This window comes from Thamnophis sirtalis, unplaced genomic scaffold (genome assembly GCF_051295495.1).
Source record: "Thamnophis sirtalis isolate CommonGarterSnake01/CBP01778 unplaced genomic scaffold, rThaSir2_p1.2 scaffold_8, whole genome shotgun sequence".
Classification (NCBI taxonomy): Eukaryota; Metazoa; Chordata; class Lepidosauria; order Squamata; family Natricidae; genus Thamnophis; species Thamnophis sirtalis.
In genome coordinates, this window is record NW_028261388.1 from 74,464,631 (window position 1) to 74,484,630 (window position 20,000).

The 20,000-nt window shown below is 39.7% G+C and overlaps 1 protein-coding gene and 1 long non-coding RNA gene across 2 annotated transcripts in view; one reads left to right on the forward strand and one right to left on the reverse strand.

Annotated features, from left to right (window-relative positions):
* The window catches only part of LOC148044493 (uncharacterized), a 1,189,713-nt gene that overhangs the window by 1,043,270 nt on the left and 126,443 nt on the right, over positions 1 to 20,000 (forward strand). The gene's annotated exons all lie outside the window — the stretch shown is intronic.
* The window catches only part of ADAMTS16 (ADAM metallopeptidase with thrombospondin type 1 motif 16), a 118,477-nt gene that overhangs the window by 55,380 nt on the left and 43,097 nt on the right, over positions 1 to 20,000 (reverse strand). The window contains exons 12-15 of the mRNA XM_087721921.1: positions 11,118 to 11,266; positions 8,681 to 8,853; positions 6,939 to 7,069; positions 5,018 to 5,141 (exon numbers count right to left, since the gene is read on the reverse strand). Of these exons, the coding sequence (XP_087578047.1) occupies positions 5,018 to 5,141; positions 6,939 to 7,069; positions 8,681 to 8,853; positions 11,118 to 11,266 (577 nt within the window). The remainder of the gene's footprint in view (positions 1 to 5,017; positions 5,142 to 6,938; positions 7,070 to 8,680; positions 8,854 to 11,117; positions 11,267 to 20,000) is intronic.

Here is a 20,000-nt window from a genome sequence, read left to right on the forward strand (position 1 = left end):
TAATAAACATCTATTAACTTCTGTGTAGGTTTCTGCTAGGAATTTGGAGACTTACAATGAAGACATCATGATGTAATTATTATTTTTATATTAAATCCTGTATGTGGTAGAGAGTTCACTGAGAGATATACTCAGAATTGCAGCTTGAAGCATGCAGTGGGCCAAAACTGTTGACCTTAAAAAATGTTTTCCATTCCCTCCCTCTTATAAGTATAATCTTTATTGTCGTTGTACTGAAATACAATGAAATTGGTTATATCCCAAGGACTTAGGGAAGAGCAGAGATGGGTTCCTACCAGTTCGCACCTATTCGGTAGAACCAGTTCATCAAATCTACCGAACTGGTTAGAAGAGGTTCCACCAGTGGACCCAGAAAGCAGGCCACACCTACAGAAGAGGTTCCAAATTTTTTTGAAACCCACCACTGGTCCTTGGATATGATTATTCTACAGGGCGGGGCATAACCTTTTCCTAGGGGGTCACAGCAAGATCGACAGCAGTTTACAACTTCCGCGACACCTCATTTTAAAGCCCATAAAAAACTGAATTGAATGAGCTATTAAATGTTAAATTTGCTTTAAGAATGGCTGGAAAATTCGATTCGGAAGAACAAAGGATCATTGACAGAATAAAATGCATTGCCTTTCGAGAGGCTCGCGATGCTGGAGCGACGTTTATCAATCGAAAATGGATTGCAAACAAATTGAAACGTCATCCAGATTGGGTTACTGATAATTGGAACAAAACAGCCCAAGAATGTTTCACAAAATTTGGAGAAGGGCGTCCTCTGCAACTGTCCCAAGAAAGCAAAGCCATCATTGCAACTGGCAGTCGCAAACAACGAAAAGGAAACCGAAAAGTGGCCCAAGAAATCCTTCAAATTCGTGGAAAACGAGTTGATCAAAGGACAATCGGCCGATATCAAGAACGAGAAGGTTTGAAGCCATTCCACGTCATTTGCAAACCATTGAAAACTCAAACACACGTTCAAGATCGGCTTTGGTTGTGCGATTGGTTGTCTGAATGGACCGAGGAAGATTTTCTTCATTTGGCGCCATCTGACGAATTCTTCGTTTATGCCATTCGAAAACCGAATTTCCAGAACGATCGAATTTGGGCTAAAGACGTCGACGACATCGCCAAACATGAACGATATCGACAAATCGTTCGCAATCCGACTTGCATCGGGATTTTCGTCATTTTCACAGCCAAGAAACTGCATTGGGTTTTGAAGGATAAAGGGGAATCCTGGGATGGCAGTTATTTCCGTGAGAAAATTTTATTGGAGAATGTCATTCCATTTCTCAGTGATCCAGACAATGTCTTGGTGGTTGGTGAGGCTGTCTTTCTTCATGACAAAGCTCCTTGCATGCGTGCAAATGCGACTCAGCAATTGTTAAAGGAAAACAATGTCGAATTTTGGGGCAATGACGTCTGGCCGGGAAATTCGCCAGATCTCAATCCGGCAGAGAACATTGGGGCCATAATTAAGGATGAAGTGGAAGCTCTGATGATTCAGGAGCAAGGTCAAAATCGATATTCGGTTGAAACTTTGAGAATGAATTTGGAAACTGTGTTGAAAAATCTGGAAAATCGAACGGAACTGTTTGAAGATTTGTTGTGTTCTTATCCACCTCGTTTGAATGCTGTTCGAAGGGCTAATGGTGGTCATACTGACTATTAAATCGTGTCAATAAACTCAGTTTTTGATGGGCTTTCGAATGGTGTATGAATTATTTGTGTTGTTATTACAAGTGTTGCTGTGACCCCCTAGGAAAAGGTTATGCCCCGCCCTGTACACTATCATGCTCATATTTATAAAACTCCGTGCCTCTGTGAAAGGTAAGGATGACTACTGCGTTTGTGGTGCAATCAGAACATTGCGTGTGTTGAAGTTGTTTTAACGCAAACCAAAGATGCCTTTTAAAAAACAAGTTGACATCATATTCTTATGCATGCCAGTGCTGTGTGAGAGGTAATTTAAGGTGGTTCTGAAAAGTGTCGTCGGCATCTTCATATCCGGTCACATGGGCGGCAAGCCACTCCCATCCGGTCACATGGGCGGCAAGCCACTCCCACAAAAGAGGCCACGCCCACAGAGTAGATTCGAACAATTTTTGAAACCCACCACTGGGGTAGAGCTAGTTTAAATTTCTTCACAATGCTTTCTGCATTTCCCAGGCTTAAAGTAGGTTTATATAACTGTTGCTACATAGCTTCCCCAGAGTCATCTCTTTAGCATTCTACAGGGAGCTATTTCTACTGTATGAATTCAGGCATCTTTAAGCAAAGGACCGCGATATTGATTCTTGTGAAAAATGGTTATAGACAGTCCTCCAGATAAATTCCTTTCCAAGGAGATGCAGCACCTACATGAGGATAAGGAACCTAATAAATTAAATCCTGAGAAGTCTATTTCTGAAATCTTGGCCAAATTTCTTCTCACCCCTGATCCTGCCATCCTAAAGTCAGGCTCTGAAGTAAGGAAACAGACTTGCATATCAAATCATATTTTTTTTTCTGAATTAAACACCGGAAAGCAGAAACTAGAAGGAAGTGCCACATTTCTTGGGAAAAATAAGCCTCCTTGAAAATAGGCTGTTATCTCAAGTAGATAAGCACTAACAATGGGTTATAAGCAACACCAATTGTGTGGCAGTGGGATAAAAGCCTGTCCTTTGTTTATTCAACACTGAAACATAGAGTTCCAGTTGAGGCCAACCTGACCTAGATTTTTCTGTGTTTTGAAACTGTGCAGGATAACAGGATAACATGCCATCTATTCCTGAAGTTTCAAATAGCAGTACTATGGAGTCATCATCTTGCTGGGCACATAAACTACAGATGAAACATTTGGGAAGAATTCCCATACTGTTTCTATTCCTGAAGGATGCGGCCTTTCCTCAAAAGGATGCTGGGTCTTGGAGATACTTGAAAAATAATAGGAAGTCTTTCTACTATCTTCTACTATGAGGAGCCGAGGTGGCGCAGTGGTTAGGGTTCAGTACTGCAGGCCACTTCAGCTGACTGTTATCTGCAGTTCAGCCGTTCTAATCTCACCGGCTCAAGGTTGACTCAGCCTTCCATCCTTCCGAGGTGGGTGAAATGAGGACCCAGACTGTGGGGGCGATATGCTGACTCTGTAAATTGCTTAGAGAGGGCTGAAAGCCCTATGAAGCGGTATATAAGTCTAACTGCTATTGCTATTGCTATTGCTATTGCTATCTTAAAGACTGAAACCAACAGATAAGCTCACAGGCTACTTTCACATAAGAAGTAGATATAACACCAAGCAATGATGTTAGGCCTTGAGCACAATGTTACACTAACCATGATTTTGGCTCTTATTCTGTAGGGAAGAGGGGTAAGAACATGATAAAGGACTTTTTAAGTACTCAGGCACTGAGGAGAGGGTTCTTTCAACAGGCTTTATTATAAATGAGAACACCTTAACAGAACAAGAACAACGCAACGCCCGCCTGACAGCTATTTATACTTGACAGCTGTCAGGTGGGGAACCAATCAGGGGAGCGCAATTCTCCTGCCGGCCGGCAGCCGCGCCAAAACCAATCAGCTCTTCTTCCGGCTCTGGCTGCGGCTGTTGGCCGCGTCGGGAGGACACAACAGGACTGACTTCCCGGAGCACTAAGCATTATATCATTTGAACATGAATTATCTGGAGATAAAGGAAATTTGGACACAAGATAAGAAATACAGTAGGGAGACTACAGAATGACATGGGGTCTACAACCTCATAGGGTAGCAGATTCATCTGAGGCTTTTGAAAGCATTGTGGGATCTCTGCAAAAAGTATTGCCCCATTTGGCTTGTACAATTGGCTGCTACAAGGATATGATGAGTAACACGAGCTTACACTAAAGTAAACTGAAAACACTGAACCCCATCCACCTCCCCATTCAGAGGTGGGTTCCTACCAGTTCGCACCCATTCGGTAGAACCGGTTCGTCAAATCTACTGAACCGGTTAGAAGAGGTTCCACCAGTGGACCCGGAAAGCAGGCCACACCTACAGAAGAGGTTCCAAAAATTTTTGAAACCCATCACTGTCCCCATTCCTCAGTAGGCTTATTAATGTCTTTATCCAGTTGGGTGGTGGGTCTCTGCTGAGATCTTTTACAAGCCATTATCTTTAATCACAGGCACACATTAAATGTAGTTTTCTAGCCTTCAGAGAAGAAAGGCCAAAAAAGTTTAGAAATCAGCTTTATTGCCAGTTGTATGGAAGTAAATCATATGTGATGAGATGTCATTAAAATGCTCATTTAATTTGTTTTTGTCAGCCTTATTTATGTAGACATGCATGCCTTTTTGTGTAAATAAGCACAGAAGTATTTTTCCTCTAATAATTTCCTGTAGATAATTTTAATGGTGTATTATTGTGGGAAGTTATCATCCAGCCCTCTCCCAGAAAAATGAAATATCCTAGGAAATATTGAAAAGGCAGAATGTTTCTCTGGATGTGAAAAGAAGCATGTTTTAAAAGACATTAGTTCCCTGTAGCTTCCTGCCAACCCCCACTTTGTCAATAGGCCCATTAAGACTAGCCAGGCTAGCCCACTTTACATAATAAAGACTTCACCAGCAGCTACAGAAAGTCATGATAATATTGGCCTTTTACTCAACTCTCCACATGGCATCTGAGAACTCATACCTGGATTCAAAACACAGCCTAGAGAGTAGCCCCCTGCATGGCCCCATGGGAGTCTGACAACCAATCAGAATACAATTCTTACACAGGAACAGGAAACAGAGAGGTGGGACTGAACAGGTTATAAAAAGCCTAGCAAGCCCCTCGCTCAGCCCTTCTCTTCTTCTCCACCAATATTGAAGCATGTGATCACTTTTTCTGTTCAGGGCTCAAGCCATGTGGCCCTGTCCAACAATAAACCATCTTTCCAAGCAGCCTCTATGTCTCCAGTGTTTTCTTCCCCACTTGGAGCCGAACCCAGAAGGACATTACTTTCAACATTATAATGGAAATATTTTTAAATTCTTACGATTTGTAGAGTGTTGTTTTGTGTACTGCCCTTTATAAATTCTGCAACTTGAATCATCTCCGTTGCATACTCCACAAGCATCTTCTACAGCATTGGAGCCTAAGACATGATCACAGCCAACCACCTGCAAAAGATGCATGCAAACTTATATAACATACAGTCGTTTAATCGAAAGGTTTACAAATAAGAATCAAAACATTTCATTTTGCTGGACATTTTGGTGTAGCCTTATAGAGAAAAGGCCTGCATCTTTTGTTTACATATTTTTTGCATTATGTGAATGTATTATTTGTTTATATTTTATTAATACAAAAGTGTTGTGGCCCAGCAGGAGCCCTTAGAGCTGCCACCAGACTCCGACAGAGAGGGGCCCTATGAGTCGGCTTTGGAGGATGTGGAGGACCCTGGACAGGGTTCTGACTCCAAGCAAGGCGCAGAGAGGCTGGTTGGCCACCAGGAGGTGCCTGAGCCTTGGACCAGTGGGGAGGAGACAAGGGAGTGTGATCCGGACGTCAGCAGTGAGTTGTTCCTGGATGCACGGCACCGAAGAGCTAATAGGCATCAGGAACAGTTGCGCAAGTACAGGAGGTAATTGCACTCAGCTGGTGGTCATTAGGCTCCTCTCCAGACTATAAAAAGACTGCTTGTGCATACGTGCTTTTGCAGAAGTCAACGCAGGAACTAATGTTGGAGAACATTATTGTGAGCTTGGCAGGCTGGATTGCTGCCAGGGCTTATCTGTGCTGGATTGCTGCCCAAGCTCATCTGTGCTGGTTTGCTGCCAAGCACCTGTCTGTTAATTAAATGCCGTAACTTATCTTTGGCTCGGAGTGTGTTGGTGTGGGACGAGTGGGGTCAGAACACAAAACTATCTTCATTTATGATAAATCTAAAACATGGCTTCTCCTGCTTGTATATATTGTGATTCTTTTCAAAGTGTTTACCTGGCCCTTCTTGCCATTTTTGACTATCCAAACATGAAACAAAAATAACACAGCGCTAAGCATTTTATTTACTATTTAATAGAGAAGTAGCTAATACGTTTACCATTCCCTGCTCATCCCAAAGGACTTCACACTACATGAGTATTTCTCTTGAGTATTCTTAGAAATTCATAGCCAAATTGGAGAAAAATATTTGAAGAAAAGGGTTTGCAGAAATGCTATTGATAGAAGGAATGGAGGCTTCACACTTGCATTTTTTAATTTTATCCTCTTCTATGTAAAAATTTGGAGCAGCATTTTAGACATTTAGGAAAAAGCTTAGCTCTTTCCTAAATGTTTACCTGGGGAGCCAAAACAGGGCACGTGGGGACTCCTGGAAAGGGGTGGGGGCAGGAAGGGGGGGGGCAGCCGGCAATTTTACAACCAGTTCACTTGAACTGGCCCAAACCAGCTAAATACCACCACTGGACATAACTGAATGGATAATGTTATGTATTTGCATGAGGGAAATAATACTGAGGCAATATATGCAAACCAATTCTTGCATTTATTAACATCAACTAGAAACAACAGAACAGAACAGCACCCGTTTGACAGCTATTTATACGATAGCTGTCAAACAGGCAGCCAATCAGCGGTCAGACATTCTCCCGCCTGAACTCGGGTGTGTCTTGACCAATAGGAGACTGCCTGGCTCCAGCTGATGCCTCACGGTCATAACTACGAGGACATAACAGATAACATCATCATCAATGTTATTTTTAGAACCAGAGGGAGACTTTGGGCTAGATATTTTGGGCTGAGAGAAAATGATTGGCCAAAGATCTGCTTTAAGCCTAAAGGCAGGACTAAAACTTTCGGTTTCCCAGTTTCTACCCTGGTGCCTAAACCACTACACCAAAATGGCTCTGTAAATACTAATTAGAGATATGAAATGCATATTATCAGTGAAGAAAAGTACCTGAGTTCATCATTACCTCACAAATACCATCAATACAAACATTGCGGCTATCCTCCGAACACGGTGTCCCATCTTTTACTTTGTTTGATAAGGAAAAGAAGAAATCAAAGCCTTCCGCAATACAATATAGTTTGCACAAATATTGTTCTGAAATGGAAAGAGAAGAAGAAGCCTTCTTTTAGCCTTCACTAGAGCTGGAAGTAAAACATGAATAAACCTACAGTCACCTAAAGGGTTCCACCACACAACCGCGGTAGACAAAAGCGCGCTCGACGAAAGCGCGTACGTGATGTCATCACAGCACGACGAAAACATCGCGCTGTGATCGGTAAATGTAAAATTAAAGCGAAAACCTTACCCTAACCCCCCAAACCTAACCCTAAACCTAACCCTAAACCTAACCCTTAACCTAACCCTAAACCTAACGCTAACCCTTAACCTAACGCTAAACCTAACCCTAACGCTCTAACCCTAACCCTAACCCTTAACCTAACCGTAACCCTAACCCTAAACCTAACCCTTACCTTTATGTGAATCGGCTTGCTTTAATTTTATTTTTATTTCAATTTTTAATTTTTTTCGTCATGCTGTGATGACGTCACGTACGTGCTTTCGTCGAGCACGCTTTTGTGGACCGCGGTTTTGACGGGTCACGACCTAAAGACCGCAAGGGATCCAAAGGGGCAATTTTCACAAGTCTTTTCATTTATTAGAAATTGTAAACCCGGTAACTGAAATTGTATCTTTCTACTTTATTGATCATTTACATTTGTGATTTTAAAAAAATCAACATAACTCCAAACAGAAGAAGGGAAACGTATAAATCAAAGGCCCAATGCAATTGAAAGCTGAGCCGTTATTAACTTAAAAGATGAGAGATTTCACCTCATGCATATTCTCCAAATGAAATAAGTCGGCTAAAGAAGTGCTTACATTACTCTGAATTCATTCTTCCTAAAGGAATGAATAAGTGCTTTTATCCTGCTTTCAGTGCTATTTAAATGGAACATTTAAATAAATACATTCAAATAAGGGTACATTGAAGTGTTGATTTCAAAATGCATTTGTAATTTTAAAGCTATTGGGAAAAGGGCAAACCATTACAATGGCATTAACCAAGAAAATTATGCAAATTCATACCATGTTCTTTTGGGGGAAGAATTAAAACATAGGTTTCTTATATATACATTAATAAAGCTTGTGGTGTTGTGCTGCTTTCTTTTATTCTTTTTCTTTTCCTCATAGGTTATTCTATTCTTTTTCATTTTATTCTCTTTTATTAAATAAATAAAGCAGGAGGAAGGGAGAAGAGGGAGGAGAGGGAGGGAGGGAGGGAGGGAGGGAGGAGAGAGAGAGAGAGAGAGAGAGAGAGAGAGAGAGAGAGAGAGAGAGAGAGAACACATGTGCAAATGCACCTATTTTTCCCTTATTGAGGTTCGTAGAAGGCAACAACTTTAACATCCCTAGATTATCTTCCTTCTACGCTTTTCCTTGTGGTAGTGCATTCCAAGTCATCCCAAACACTCTCTAAATAGAATGTCTCGTATTAAAGGCTACCTTTATAGAATACACTCTTTTGATGTTTAACAATTACATTTGCAAAATGGACCATTTCACAATTTAAAACAGACATGTGTATAATCTGAAGGCCTGTGGCTGAATGCAGCTGCTCTGGTTTCTTGAGGTGAGGGTGGGGGCTAGTCCTACCACATGTGCAATTTCATTCTTCTGGCACTTTCAAACATATTTGAAATTCACCTTCTACTTGAGTGTACGGTTTCCACTTGTAGTGCCATCCTCTGAACTTCTTGCTGTTGAATTCGGCACACTGAGCAGCTCTGAAGCTAATGCTGTTTAGGGGACACTTCTGAATGTTGCAAAGCTTCAACATCCGAGAGGAACCTTCACAGAATTTCCCTCGATGCGAAGGTCTGCAACATTAATGGAAAAAACTACATCAAATCACTTATTAATTCATAACATAAATTTAAATCACCCAACAAACTGTAGAACACACATGAGAGATTCATACAGAAGCGTGTGACTGAAATGTTCTTATCCCATCAGCCTAATATGCATTTAATTATGATGAAAAAATAATCAGTTTTACAAAGTAGTTGCTGTCTGTGTAAAAGCTAGAAGGTTCAGTATGAGACACAGGACCATTTACCCACATTCTGCTCACTGCTTTCCATATGAGCATGCTTAATCTAGAAATAGGCCAAAATGATTTTCCCCTAATTTGTCACCCAATCCACAGGGTGCTGACAGTTGGGAAATTAACACCTTCAAGTGGTGCAATGACAGAATACTTGCTACAGTCATTTTTCCTTGCCAGAAAACCTCTGAGAAGGACTAGAATACAATTAAAACAAAACATTGAGAGGTGATGTTGATGTTACACTACATCGAAAATGTCTCTTTCCATCCTGAATTAATTCTTTTTCTATGAAATGGAGAGCCATACAATTCAAGGAAAAATGACATGCAAAATTGTATTCCTTGTGACAGTAACTCATCTATTTCCACTCCAGTTAGCTTTACTATGCCCGCTGCCCTTTCCCTGAAATATGTAATGCTATTTTGGAAACTTGAAAAGCCCAGAAACATTAATTTTGAAATTAAGACTATGTATAGTCTCCAGTTAAGTACGTATCATGATGTGGAGCAGAAGGTGCTAAATATTCTTCAACTATTGCTCCTTGGGCCAAGGAAAGCCAAATGGGAAGCTTAGTAAAGTGGATTGTGTATTATATCCTAAGTGTACCACTTTCAACTAAAGTGCAAGGATTTTCTCCTCCCTATTGTCAGTTGTGTCCTTAGCATTATCAATGTGGTGAAACTGGTCAAAAGATGTTGAGAAAGTATCCTTTCCATTCACTTATAACCAGTGGTAGGTTGCCAATTTTTTTACTACTAGTTCAGGCGCGCTTCTGTGCTTGCTCCTGTGACACTCCTGCGTCTGCGCAGAAGAACCCGGGCACGTGGGCGGAGCCTCCCACAGCTGCTACTACCAGTTCGCCTAATCTGGGCCTAACCTGGAGCAACTCACCTCTGATTATTATGGTCAGACAGTCAAAACCCTGCCAACTTCAATACATATATACATACATACATACATACATACATACATACATACATACATACATACATTTATTTCAGAACTGGCTAATCTGATCTGAGAAGGTGGAGAAAGGAGACTGAGGTGGCAGAGCGTTTCTATGTGAGGAATGCTTAAATAAATAAAAGCAATATGGCTGGGTCATATTTTTTAATGATGCATAGCATAAAATTTAAACAAAGCAGATTCATGAAATGATGGATCAGAATCAGAGGTGGGTTGCTCCTGGTTTGGGCCGGATTGGGCAAACCGGAAGTGGCGGCAGCGGGAGGTTCTGCCCATCCACCTGGATGCTTCTACACATGTAAATAAGTGTCGCGCGTGCAGACGAGCAAGCCAGTAGTAAAAGAAATGGAAACCCACCACTGCTCGGAATCCTTCCCTTGCGAATGCAAATAGAAATGCAGCTTTTAAGCAACTGTTCATGGAACCTCCTCTGCCATTTAAAGACTGTTCATTTCTTCATCTCTTAGCATCTTAATTCTGAATGTGGATGAGTGCCTCTTTATTCTACTTGCACCTCTGAATTTAATTCTCGTTCACAAGTCACAATGCATAGTGTAGAGCAATGGACAGTGCTGGGCACTTAACTAAGGACAGAAACGTATATTTAAAATTATAGGGAGATATAACAGGGATGCATTTGAGTGGATTTTCAAGACAAGAATTTAGAATTTAGAACCAAGCACTAACAATAAATTTGTAACCCTGTACAGCAATGATTTGTATGCCTGCTTAGCCACCTTATCAGATATTAGCTTCAAGTCCCTCAAATTCCCTTCTGCTTTTTATTTTTGAACAAAATAGGATTACTTCATATTAAAGATTCTACCTTTACAAAACCTTCAAGTAAAACACACTCTTCTGCAGAAGAGGATCCATGGCCAGATGAATAAACTATTATTTCAACAAAGAAATAAAACCAGGGCATTTTTTGGAAGTCCAGCATATTGTCGTAATTCTGAGCTACTTTTAAAATAGTTGTTCATACCATTAATAGTTTATTATTTAGCTTTAACAATTTAGATCGCATCTCAAAGTGCTTAGACCTGAAACAAGGAAACACTCAGTCACCTTGGATTAGAACAGTTTCGTTCTCGATGAGATATACCTCCTCCACAGGTTCTAGAACAGGATGACCAGCTGGACCACTCAGACCAATGTCCGTGGATTGGCTTTGGTCCTTCATCACCATATTTCACACATTGGCCACCTCGGCACCACTATAACGTACAACAAGTTTGTTTGTGTGAGAGTAAGCAATTACTAATAGATTACGAATTCAAATAATATAGGGCATGGCTGTACTTTGCATTATCTCGTTAACAAAATGGGAGCCTCCGACATTCAACAATCATGGAATAATACCACACCAGCTATAAGCAGACTAGTTACTACATTCAGGAGTAATTGCAGATTTTGGAAGTTTTTGAGATGGCCCAACTTAAATTGCATTAAGTAATTTTGGCTATGTAATACATCTATGTGAAGGAACTACAATAAACTCAGCTTACTATCCAATTGATAATCATCAGACAGAAGCAACCATCCAACTTTATTTGAGTTCAGAAGCCAGGCAAATTTGGGTCTGGCGAATTTTGTCAGCGTAAGACTAGATTGGCAAATAACTTCCAGATGGTTACCAAAAATATTAATGAACACTGTTCCTGAAATCAGGAGTTAAAATTAATTTAAAGAAGAGTTTATTTTTAAGCTACAATCAACATGCAAATAGGGTAATTCCACATCTCTAATAAACATACAGATGGGATGCAATTATTTTCACACACCTTTCCTCCACTCCTTGGATTTCTACAATGAGGTGGACTTTTCAAAGAACAAGGGTCTTAAAAATAATCTTATTTGGAAAGCCTGCAATCTAATCTAGGCTGATTTTACAGCATTTCAATAGTTAATGTTATCTGTGTACAATTGTAAGCAAAACTCTCCAATATTAAATATCTAACATTAAAAACAACAATAGTTCATAGCAAAAACTAAACATTAAGCATGTAATGACTTCATTTTGCTTGGATCCCAGCAATTACTATAGTACAAAATTTGACAATTTTTTTACACATTTTGAAGTACTGATAAATTTAGTAAGAACTAAATTAGTTTATGGAGATAATACAGTTAGAGGGGATATTAACTATGATCACCAAGAATATGTAGCAATTCAAAAGGAAATGTATTACTGATTCAATTTCAGTGACTGAATATATATATATAAAGAATTTGGCAGAGGATGTTAAATAAAACTCTCCACTTCCCCCTGAGGGTGAAGCATTAATATATGCAGTGTAAACACTCTTTATTTGAAGGCATACAACTGTTGTAAAACAATTTGAGGGTATTAAGAGGCGAGATGCATGACTAATTTTAATGAATAGAGTATCAGTTCTATTCCTTTGCCTATCACAATATAAGGCTCTCTACTTGACTTAAGTCCAAGCTTTGCCTAAATCCAGCAGTGATCTTAATAATAAATCTGCAACAAGCCAAATCAAATATAATTTTATTTTTCCATAAGCCTGTCTATCAAAGACAAATTTCTACACTGCTCCTTCTGTCTACAATTAGTGGGAATAAATAACAATGTACTTATTATTAGAGGAGTCAGGAACCAAATAAATTACATTTGGATGGTTTACAGAAGTCCAGCCATTGTTGTGAAACACCATAAGTCTCCTGGAAGTCCTAACGCACATTGTTTCAATGGCCTTTAATGCCCTTTCATATGCCTGATGCCATGATGGAGTAGTAGGAAGGGGACTAAGTGAAAACACAGAATTTTCCTTTCAAAAAATTATAGTTTCTCATAACTTTCATTGCAACTATATACAAAAATACTTCACATATGAAAAAGTCATCTGTCCATGCAATTATTAAAAAGACACCAGTTTCTAAACCTGTTTCTAATACAGATTATTCACTTCTTGCCATGAAGTAGTTTTCATACAGGTTTGCAAAGGGGGAAACGGCTTTATTCTTAGTCGGTTTGCTAAGCAGAACAAAGCCCTCAGTCAGTTAGAGGACACATTTTACATAATTGTTTTGTTAATTTTCAGGCATCATTTTACTTTTGGAAATTGCTTCTGGAATAACATTTCAAAATGGCTTCTCAACTAGGCATTTTTAGGGTGAGGAAGGAGCTGAAAGCTTTACAGCAACTTGTGCCAGTCTCTTCCTAGTTGTCCACAAACAGGCCTGAAGGCCTGTTGAAGACAAAAGTAGAGTAGAATGAAAGTCCTACCACTTTTCTCCTCTTCATGCATTTGTGGCAGAACATGAAAAAGGCTTATTTATTTATTTTACTTTATTATTTATTAATTTTGTTACCCTGTTTCTCCAAAAATAAGATCTCCCCAGATACTACGCCCAATCAAACTTTTGACTGCATGCCAGGGGTGGGTTTCTCGCCCCGTTCCAACCGGTTCGGTTGGAACGGGGCCGGCGGTGTCTTCGTGCACACGCGCAGTGCACGCATGCGTACTAGTGTCTGTGCGATGCTCCAGCTGCTCCTGGAGGATCGCGCAGGCGCTGTATGCATCCTGCGCATGCGTGGAAGCGCAGAACTCGTCAAAACCGGGTAAGAAACATGGGCGGGCGGACGGACCCTTCGGCATTCCCGGAAGTTACTTACTTCCGGGTTCGCCGACCAACCGGTTCGCGGGGACCGCCGCGAACCGCCTGAAACCCACCCCTGCTGCATGCGCTAAAATAAGCCCTCACCCCCAAATACGCCCTCCCCTCAAAATATTTAAATGCATGCGCAGCCGGTCCCTGCCATTTCCTGGGGGGAAGGGAGGGAACATGCCCCACGTACCCTACACGCACCTGCCATCCATGTAGAACAGTCTCATAGAGGCTGCTCCTGCAAATCCTAGCTACTATGCCCCTTCTCTTAGTGGCAGCTGCAACAAGAGTGGCAGACCCAGAGGCTCTAGGGCTGGCAAGGGTGTACCAGAAACAGAGATAGAACTTCCAGCTCTGGATCAGCTGATCTGTGGGCCAAGGTTAAGGGGCCTCCCGCACCTCAAAAATAATAAGACCTCCCCAAAAATAAGGCCAATTGCTTATTTCGGGGTCAAAAGAAAATAAGAACCTGTCTTATTTTGGGGGAAACACGGTATTTATTTTATATGTCATGTTTCTAGACTGCCCATCTCTCTCAAGGATGGGTTTACATGTAAACATGAGAAAGAGCAAATATTAATACAAATATTGCTGCTAAGCATAGTCCTAATATATGCATCCTGTTTGGTGATATGTCTATGTTGAGAAAGTACTTCTAATCAACATTCAAAAAAATTTAAAAGCTCTGTACCCAATTTCTAATTTAAAAGGTTTTTGAAAAGCTAGAGTTCATTTAAACTGATTTATTACAATCCGGAATTCCTGCTTCAGCTGAGCTATAACTAAAACACGAGATGCTTGGGGTTTAGTTGAGTTCATTTTTGCAACAAGAGTTATGTTTTCCTCTGAGACACCTGGTCTTTGTGATAAACTACAGCATGTCCAAGGTCACAGAGCTTGTCCAGGGGACAAAACAATAAAAACTTCAATTCTTTTCACTATATCCACACCTTCATTTGAGATGTTACTGCCATTGTCTCAACTTCAGTCATGTTTGGTGTAAAAATAGAAGATCACCACAGCGGTCAATGTTGATTTTAACTTCTGTATGCTTTATTGTTATTCCTAAACTTAATGCCCAGAATGTCAATTCTGGGAAGTGAGAATTGACCAGTAGTACACCTGTATATATCACTACTACTAAAATGCAATAATTGTTGCTTCACATTATTTTTCTTGACGACAAATATTTGATACACAGAAACACATAAATGTTTTAATGTATATTATCCAACTTTATCTTACTGTATATTATCTAACTTATTGTATATTATCTAACTTTTAACATAATATCTAACTTTTACTACAAATGTAAAAAATAAATATTTTTTAAAACAGAAATAAGTGCATCAAAACAAGGAAAATAACAACAAATGGGAAAACACGTCAAATGTACATTCATTTTTAATGGTCTTTGACTATTCAGTGTTCTTGTTAAGTATTTGAAGAGTTATTTCAGTTCAAGTATTTCAGGCTTTAGATCACAGTCTAAAAAGGGTCTTGGTATTAATGTCAATATCTATATTTCACTTTCCTTTTAGAAAGAAAGCTTAGTAGGCAATGATGAAAGAGGTAAATCTTAGAAAATGTCTATGTCTCATACAGTTGATTGAGAATTTGGGGAGTTGAAGTCTCAAGACATCTGTAGATTACCAGATTGAAAAGACTGAAATCGTTCATTCCAGTCAGATGTTGACTAGAGTTGATTGCTATTAGCCCATTACTTTCTGTTTAAGTTTGCCTTGCCACCTGCAATTTTGTCATATTAATGAATGAACGTTTGGTTCATTAATATGTTAATTTGAACAATATAGTTCCTATCCTCTTGTGCTTCTCTCATGCTATTTCTTGCAGCTTCTAGCTTATCTAATTTTTTGTAACATACTAGGTGGGCAAACACTACAATTTGCATAGATATGTAATCCAATTAATTATGTGAGAGAAGAACCTGGATTTATTGCTGGAACAATCATAGCTATACTGTAAACGTAATTCAACAAATGTAAAAAGACCTTTTCTATTTTATTGATTGATTTATATTTCACATTTCTGAATGGCCCATCTCCCTCGAAATTAAAAAGTTAAGAGTTAAAATTTAATATTTTTTTAAAAAAATATAAAATTATATAATGATTATAATTTTGTTTTTGTTTTGAAAAACAGAACATGAAGAAATATTCCCCCAAGAATTGAATCAAATATAGAGTGTATTTTAAAAACTGTCTGTATATGGAAAAGAGCATACCCTTAGGAACAGTGTATATAGTGTATATAAAATTGTGTATAGTGGCAAAAATATGTACATTTGGAACATAAAATATATACATTATGGAAACATTTCTATATAATAATAATTGCTGAATGTTCTGTTTCTTGACATATAACCCACATTGACAGTGACAAATTATATTGATATAACTGCCTCAATCAGATTTGGGCCAACCAATATGTTCCTATCTTCATCCATTACTTGTAATAATAATTCCTAGGCACTGAAAGAATAAGAATCTTTTATTTCCAGATATACAGTGAATGTAGACTGAATGCATTCTGCCTTTTATCCTTGAAATGAATCAGTTTATATGTGAAATGCGAAAAAAAGGCTCTCTTTTAAAAGTTACAAAATGAAAGATTGAATATGGACAAGTACGCCTTTTGTGTTGTACATCTTGAGAGTTTTAGAAGGTAAAGTGTTAAATTAATGGTTTATTTGCTGAAAGTGAGTTTCATTTGACTGTTTGAAGCTGGCTGTCAAGCACTTAGGTCTGTAGCAGCTCCATATCTCAAGTTCTATCCCATAAGCTTCACAGTACAAGTCTGAGATTTTTCCATGCATCAGACAAAGTGGATACCTTCAACACGCATCTTATACTTATATTTATAAGTATTTATAAATACTTATTTATTTATTCATATTTATAAAACTCAGTGCCTCTGTGAAAGGTAAGGATGACTACTGCGTTTGTGGTGCAATCAGAACGTTGTGTGTGTTGAAGTTGTTTTAACACAAACCAAAGATGCCTTTTAAAAAACAAGTTTACATCATATTCTTATGCATTCCAGTGCTGTGTGTGAGGTAATTTAAGGTGGTTCTGACAAGTGTCGTCGGCATCTTCATACCTGGTCACATGGGCGGCAAGCCACTCCCATCCGGTCACATGGGCAGCAAGCCACTCCCACAAAGGAGGCCACACCCACAGAGTAGGTTCGAACAATTTTTGAAACCCACCACTGTTGTAGACCGTGAGTCTATTTTATTCACCCCACTGGAAAAGACACTTTTCATTCACAAAAATAAGTCATTTAATATATTCTGCATTTATTTATTTATTTTTATTTAATCATTGTTGGGAATATTTCTGAACCTGAATAAAGATAATAAACCATGCAGAGAAGCAGGATTTTGCACGGGTATCAGATTGAATTTGAATATGACGCATACCTGAATGGGTGCTATTTGTTATGTTCAATGTTGGTTTTGTTGCATATTCAAAAGGATGCCTTCTGAAAAGGGTATAGTTCTGAGAGGCAATTTCTGTACTTGGGTGTGCATTTAGGTGAATACAGCAGCCATATTAGACTTATTAGATTCATGGCATTTCTCCCCCATTTGGACCAGGGGACTGTGTTTAGAATCTTATATTTCAAAGAGACTATCTACAGTCATCTTGTCAGATTTTATGTTATTGTTCTAGATTGTATCCCCTTATATTTATGAGAATGATTTATAGCAAGTGACATGTTAAAAATAGTAAATGTGCACAGAGTAAAGAAAGCAAAGAAATTGTGCAGTGCTATCTGATTTATAAATGAAGTCATTTGTTTGAAATTGATTGTTCCTGTCTGTTATTCTTGGACAAACACACACACTCACACACAGCACTTCTCTTGGGACTGTCAGTCAGGATTACACCCCATTTAACCTAAAAGTACACACTGGCTTTGATGTGAAAGTTTAAACGGAGTCTGTCTGCGTTCAACTTGACATGCGCCTTGTTTATGATATATCCTTGAAATCTTGTCTGGAGTCAAATGACTCAATAGTTTTGTTTGGAAAAAGAGCCTGATATGATATTTCTTCTTCTAAGAACTGAAGCTAAAAATAATCGCAATGAATATGATTGGCTGCTTTGAGATAGGCAACCTGTTACTCTTCGTGTGATAATGAACTACACTTGCACCACTGCTGCTCATTATCTGCTGGTTGCAGATAATGGGTAATTTGTGTCCAGCAACATCTGAAGAGCAAAAAAAGCTCATATTCCACTATTTGTAATAATGTTTACACCTCACAATTTTTTTTTCATTTGTGTGTTCAGAGAGGCAACGTTTGCAGCTTGTTGCAGTTATACAGCATGATTCTGCCTGTGTTTGAGGCTCACGCAATATTATTTAATTCATATAAATAATAATTCTGCAATGATTTTTGCCACGAGGGGAAAGAGTTTCTAATTTTTGTTCTCTGCTGTAATCTTGGTACAAATCAGCTTCTCAGTGTTAGGATGAAAACTTCCACGCGTGTAAACAGAAACGTCTTCTGGAATAAATTACAGGTGCAAGACTTCCCCAAGTCTCTGCCAATTCCCCTCACTTATCTGGATCAAATCTGGGTTGAACTACTTACATCTGAGATTTAATGCTAAATTACTGAGAACTACTGGGAGAATGCTGCTACATTTAACTAGGATTAGAAGAAGCCATTTGAGACACACTGAAGGAAGACAGACAGGCAAGAGGAAGGAAAAGCTGAGAGATGGTATTGCAAAGAGGTCCCTCTTGCTAAAGCAAGAGAAGGAGGATATGGAGTTTGTGGGTACAAAATTAGATGCAGATAGGTTAGGGAAAGGTAGAGTGAATTAATGGCTAAATACCTTCAGAGAGATCTGTAATGGTGCCAAAAGAAGGCAAAATGTGCCTGTAGAGAGAGGAAAAGGTATTTATGGGGAGAAGAAGTTGGAAGACCAACTACTAATACTGAATGGATTAAAGAGAGGGAAAGAATTGTTAAATGGAAGAAAGAGACAAGGCTTCTCACTGATATTATTGTGACATAGCCCTCTTGAATAAACAATATGTAAAAAAGAATCTTCAGTGATCTGAAGACATTTTTCTTAAGCAAATGTGAGACTAGAGGGAAAACAAGGTAGAAGAAAGAGGAGAGCAATAGCAATAGCAATAGCAGTAGACTTATATACCGCTTCATAGGGCTTTCAGCCCTCTCTAAGCGGTTTACAGAGAGTCAGCATATTGCCCCCAACAATCTGGGTCCTCATTTTACCCACCTCGGAAGGATGGAAGGCTGAGTCAACCCTGAGCCGGTGAGATTTAAACCGCTGAACTGCTGATCTAGCAGTAGCCTGCAGTGCTGCATTTAACCACTGCGCCACCTCGGCTGCAGAAGCAGGACATAGCAAGGAAGTAAAGAAAATGAGTCCAACATAAAATAAAAAAGTGTGACCATTTTCTGCTTTCACTTATAGATCTTATACAGAGAGATTAAAGCTTTTTCACCAGCATTACATTTTCACTGCAGGTCTGACCTATAAAACCCTATGAAGCTTCACCATCCCAGGTTCGCCTGGTGCACCAGTTGCGGCCCTATTTGGATCGGGAGGCACTTCACACGGTCACTCACGCCCTCGTCACCTCAAGGTTTGACTACTGTAATGCGCTCTACATGGGGCTGCCCCTGAAAAGTGTTCGGAGACTACAACTAGTCCAGAATGCAGCCGCGCGAGCGATATTAGGTGTACCAAGGTACACCCACATTACACCTATCCTCCGCGAGCTGCACTGGCTCCCTATTGGTCTCCGAGCACAATTCAAGGTGCTGGTCATTACCTTTAAAGCCCTAATGGCCTAGGACCCGGATATCTGCGAGACCGTCTTCTGCCACATACTTCCCAACGACCGATAAGATCGCACAGCCTTCTCCGGGTGCCATCAGCCAGACAATGTCGGCTGGCAACCACCCAGGGGAGGGCCTTCTCTGTAGCCGCTCTGACCCTATGGAATGAACTGCCCCCAGAGATCCGGACCCTACCCACTCTCATGGCCTTTCAAAAGGCTATTAAAACCTGGCTATTCCGGCAGGCCCCGGGCTGTTGACCTCAAGACTGAGGTCCAGCCCCGATTAGACTGGGTGTATGATGTGGTTTTTTTAAAATCTATGTTTCTTTGTTTTAACTTTTCTATTTTTAAATGCATTTGTTGTAAGCCACCCGGAGTCCTTCGGGATTGGGCGGCCTATAAATTCATTAAATCTAATCTAATCTAATCTGCCCACCCTTGCAATCAGCATGGAAATCCATTTACATT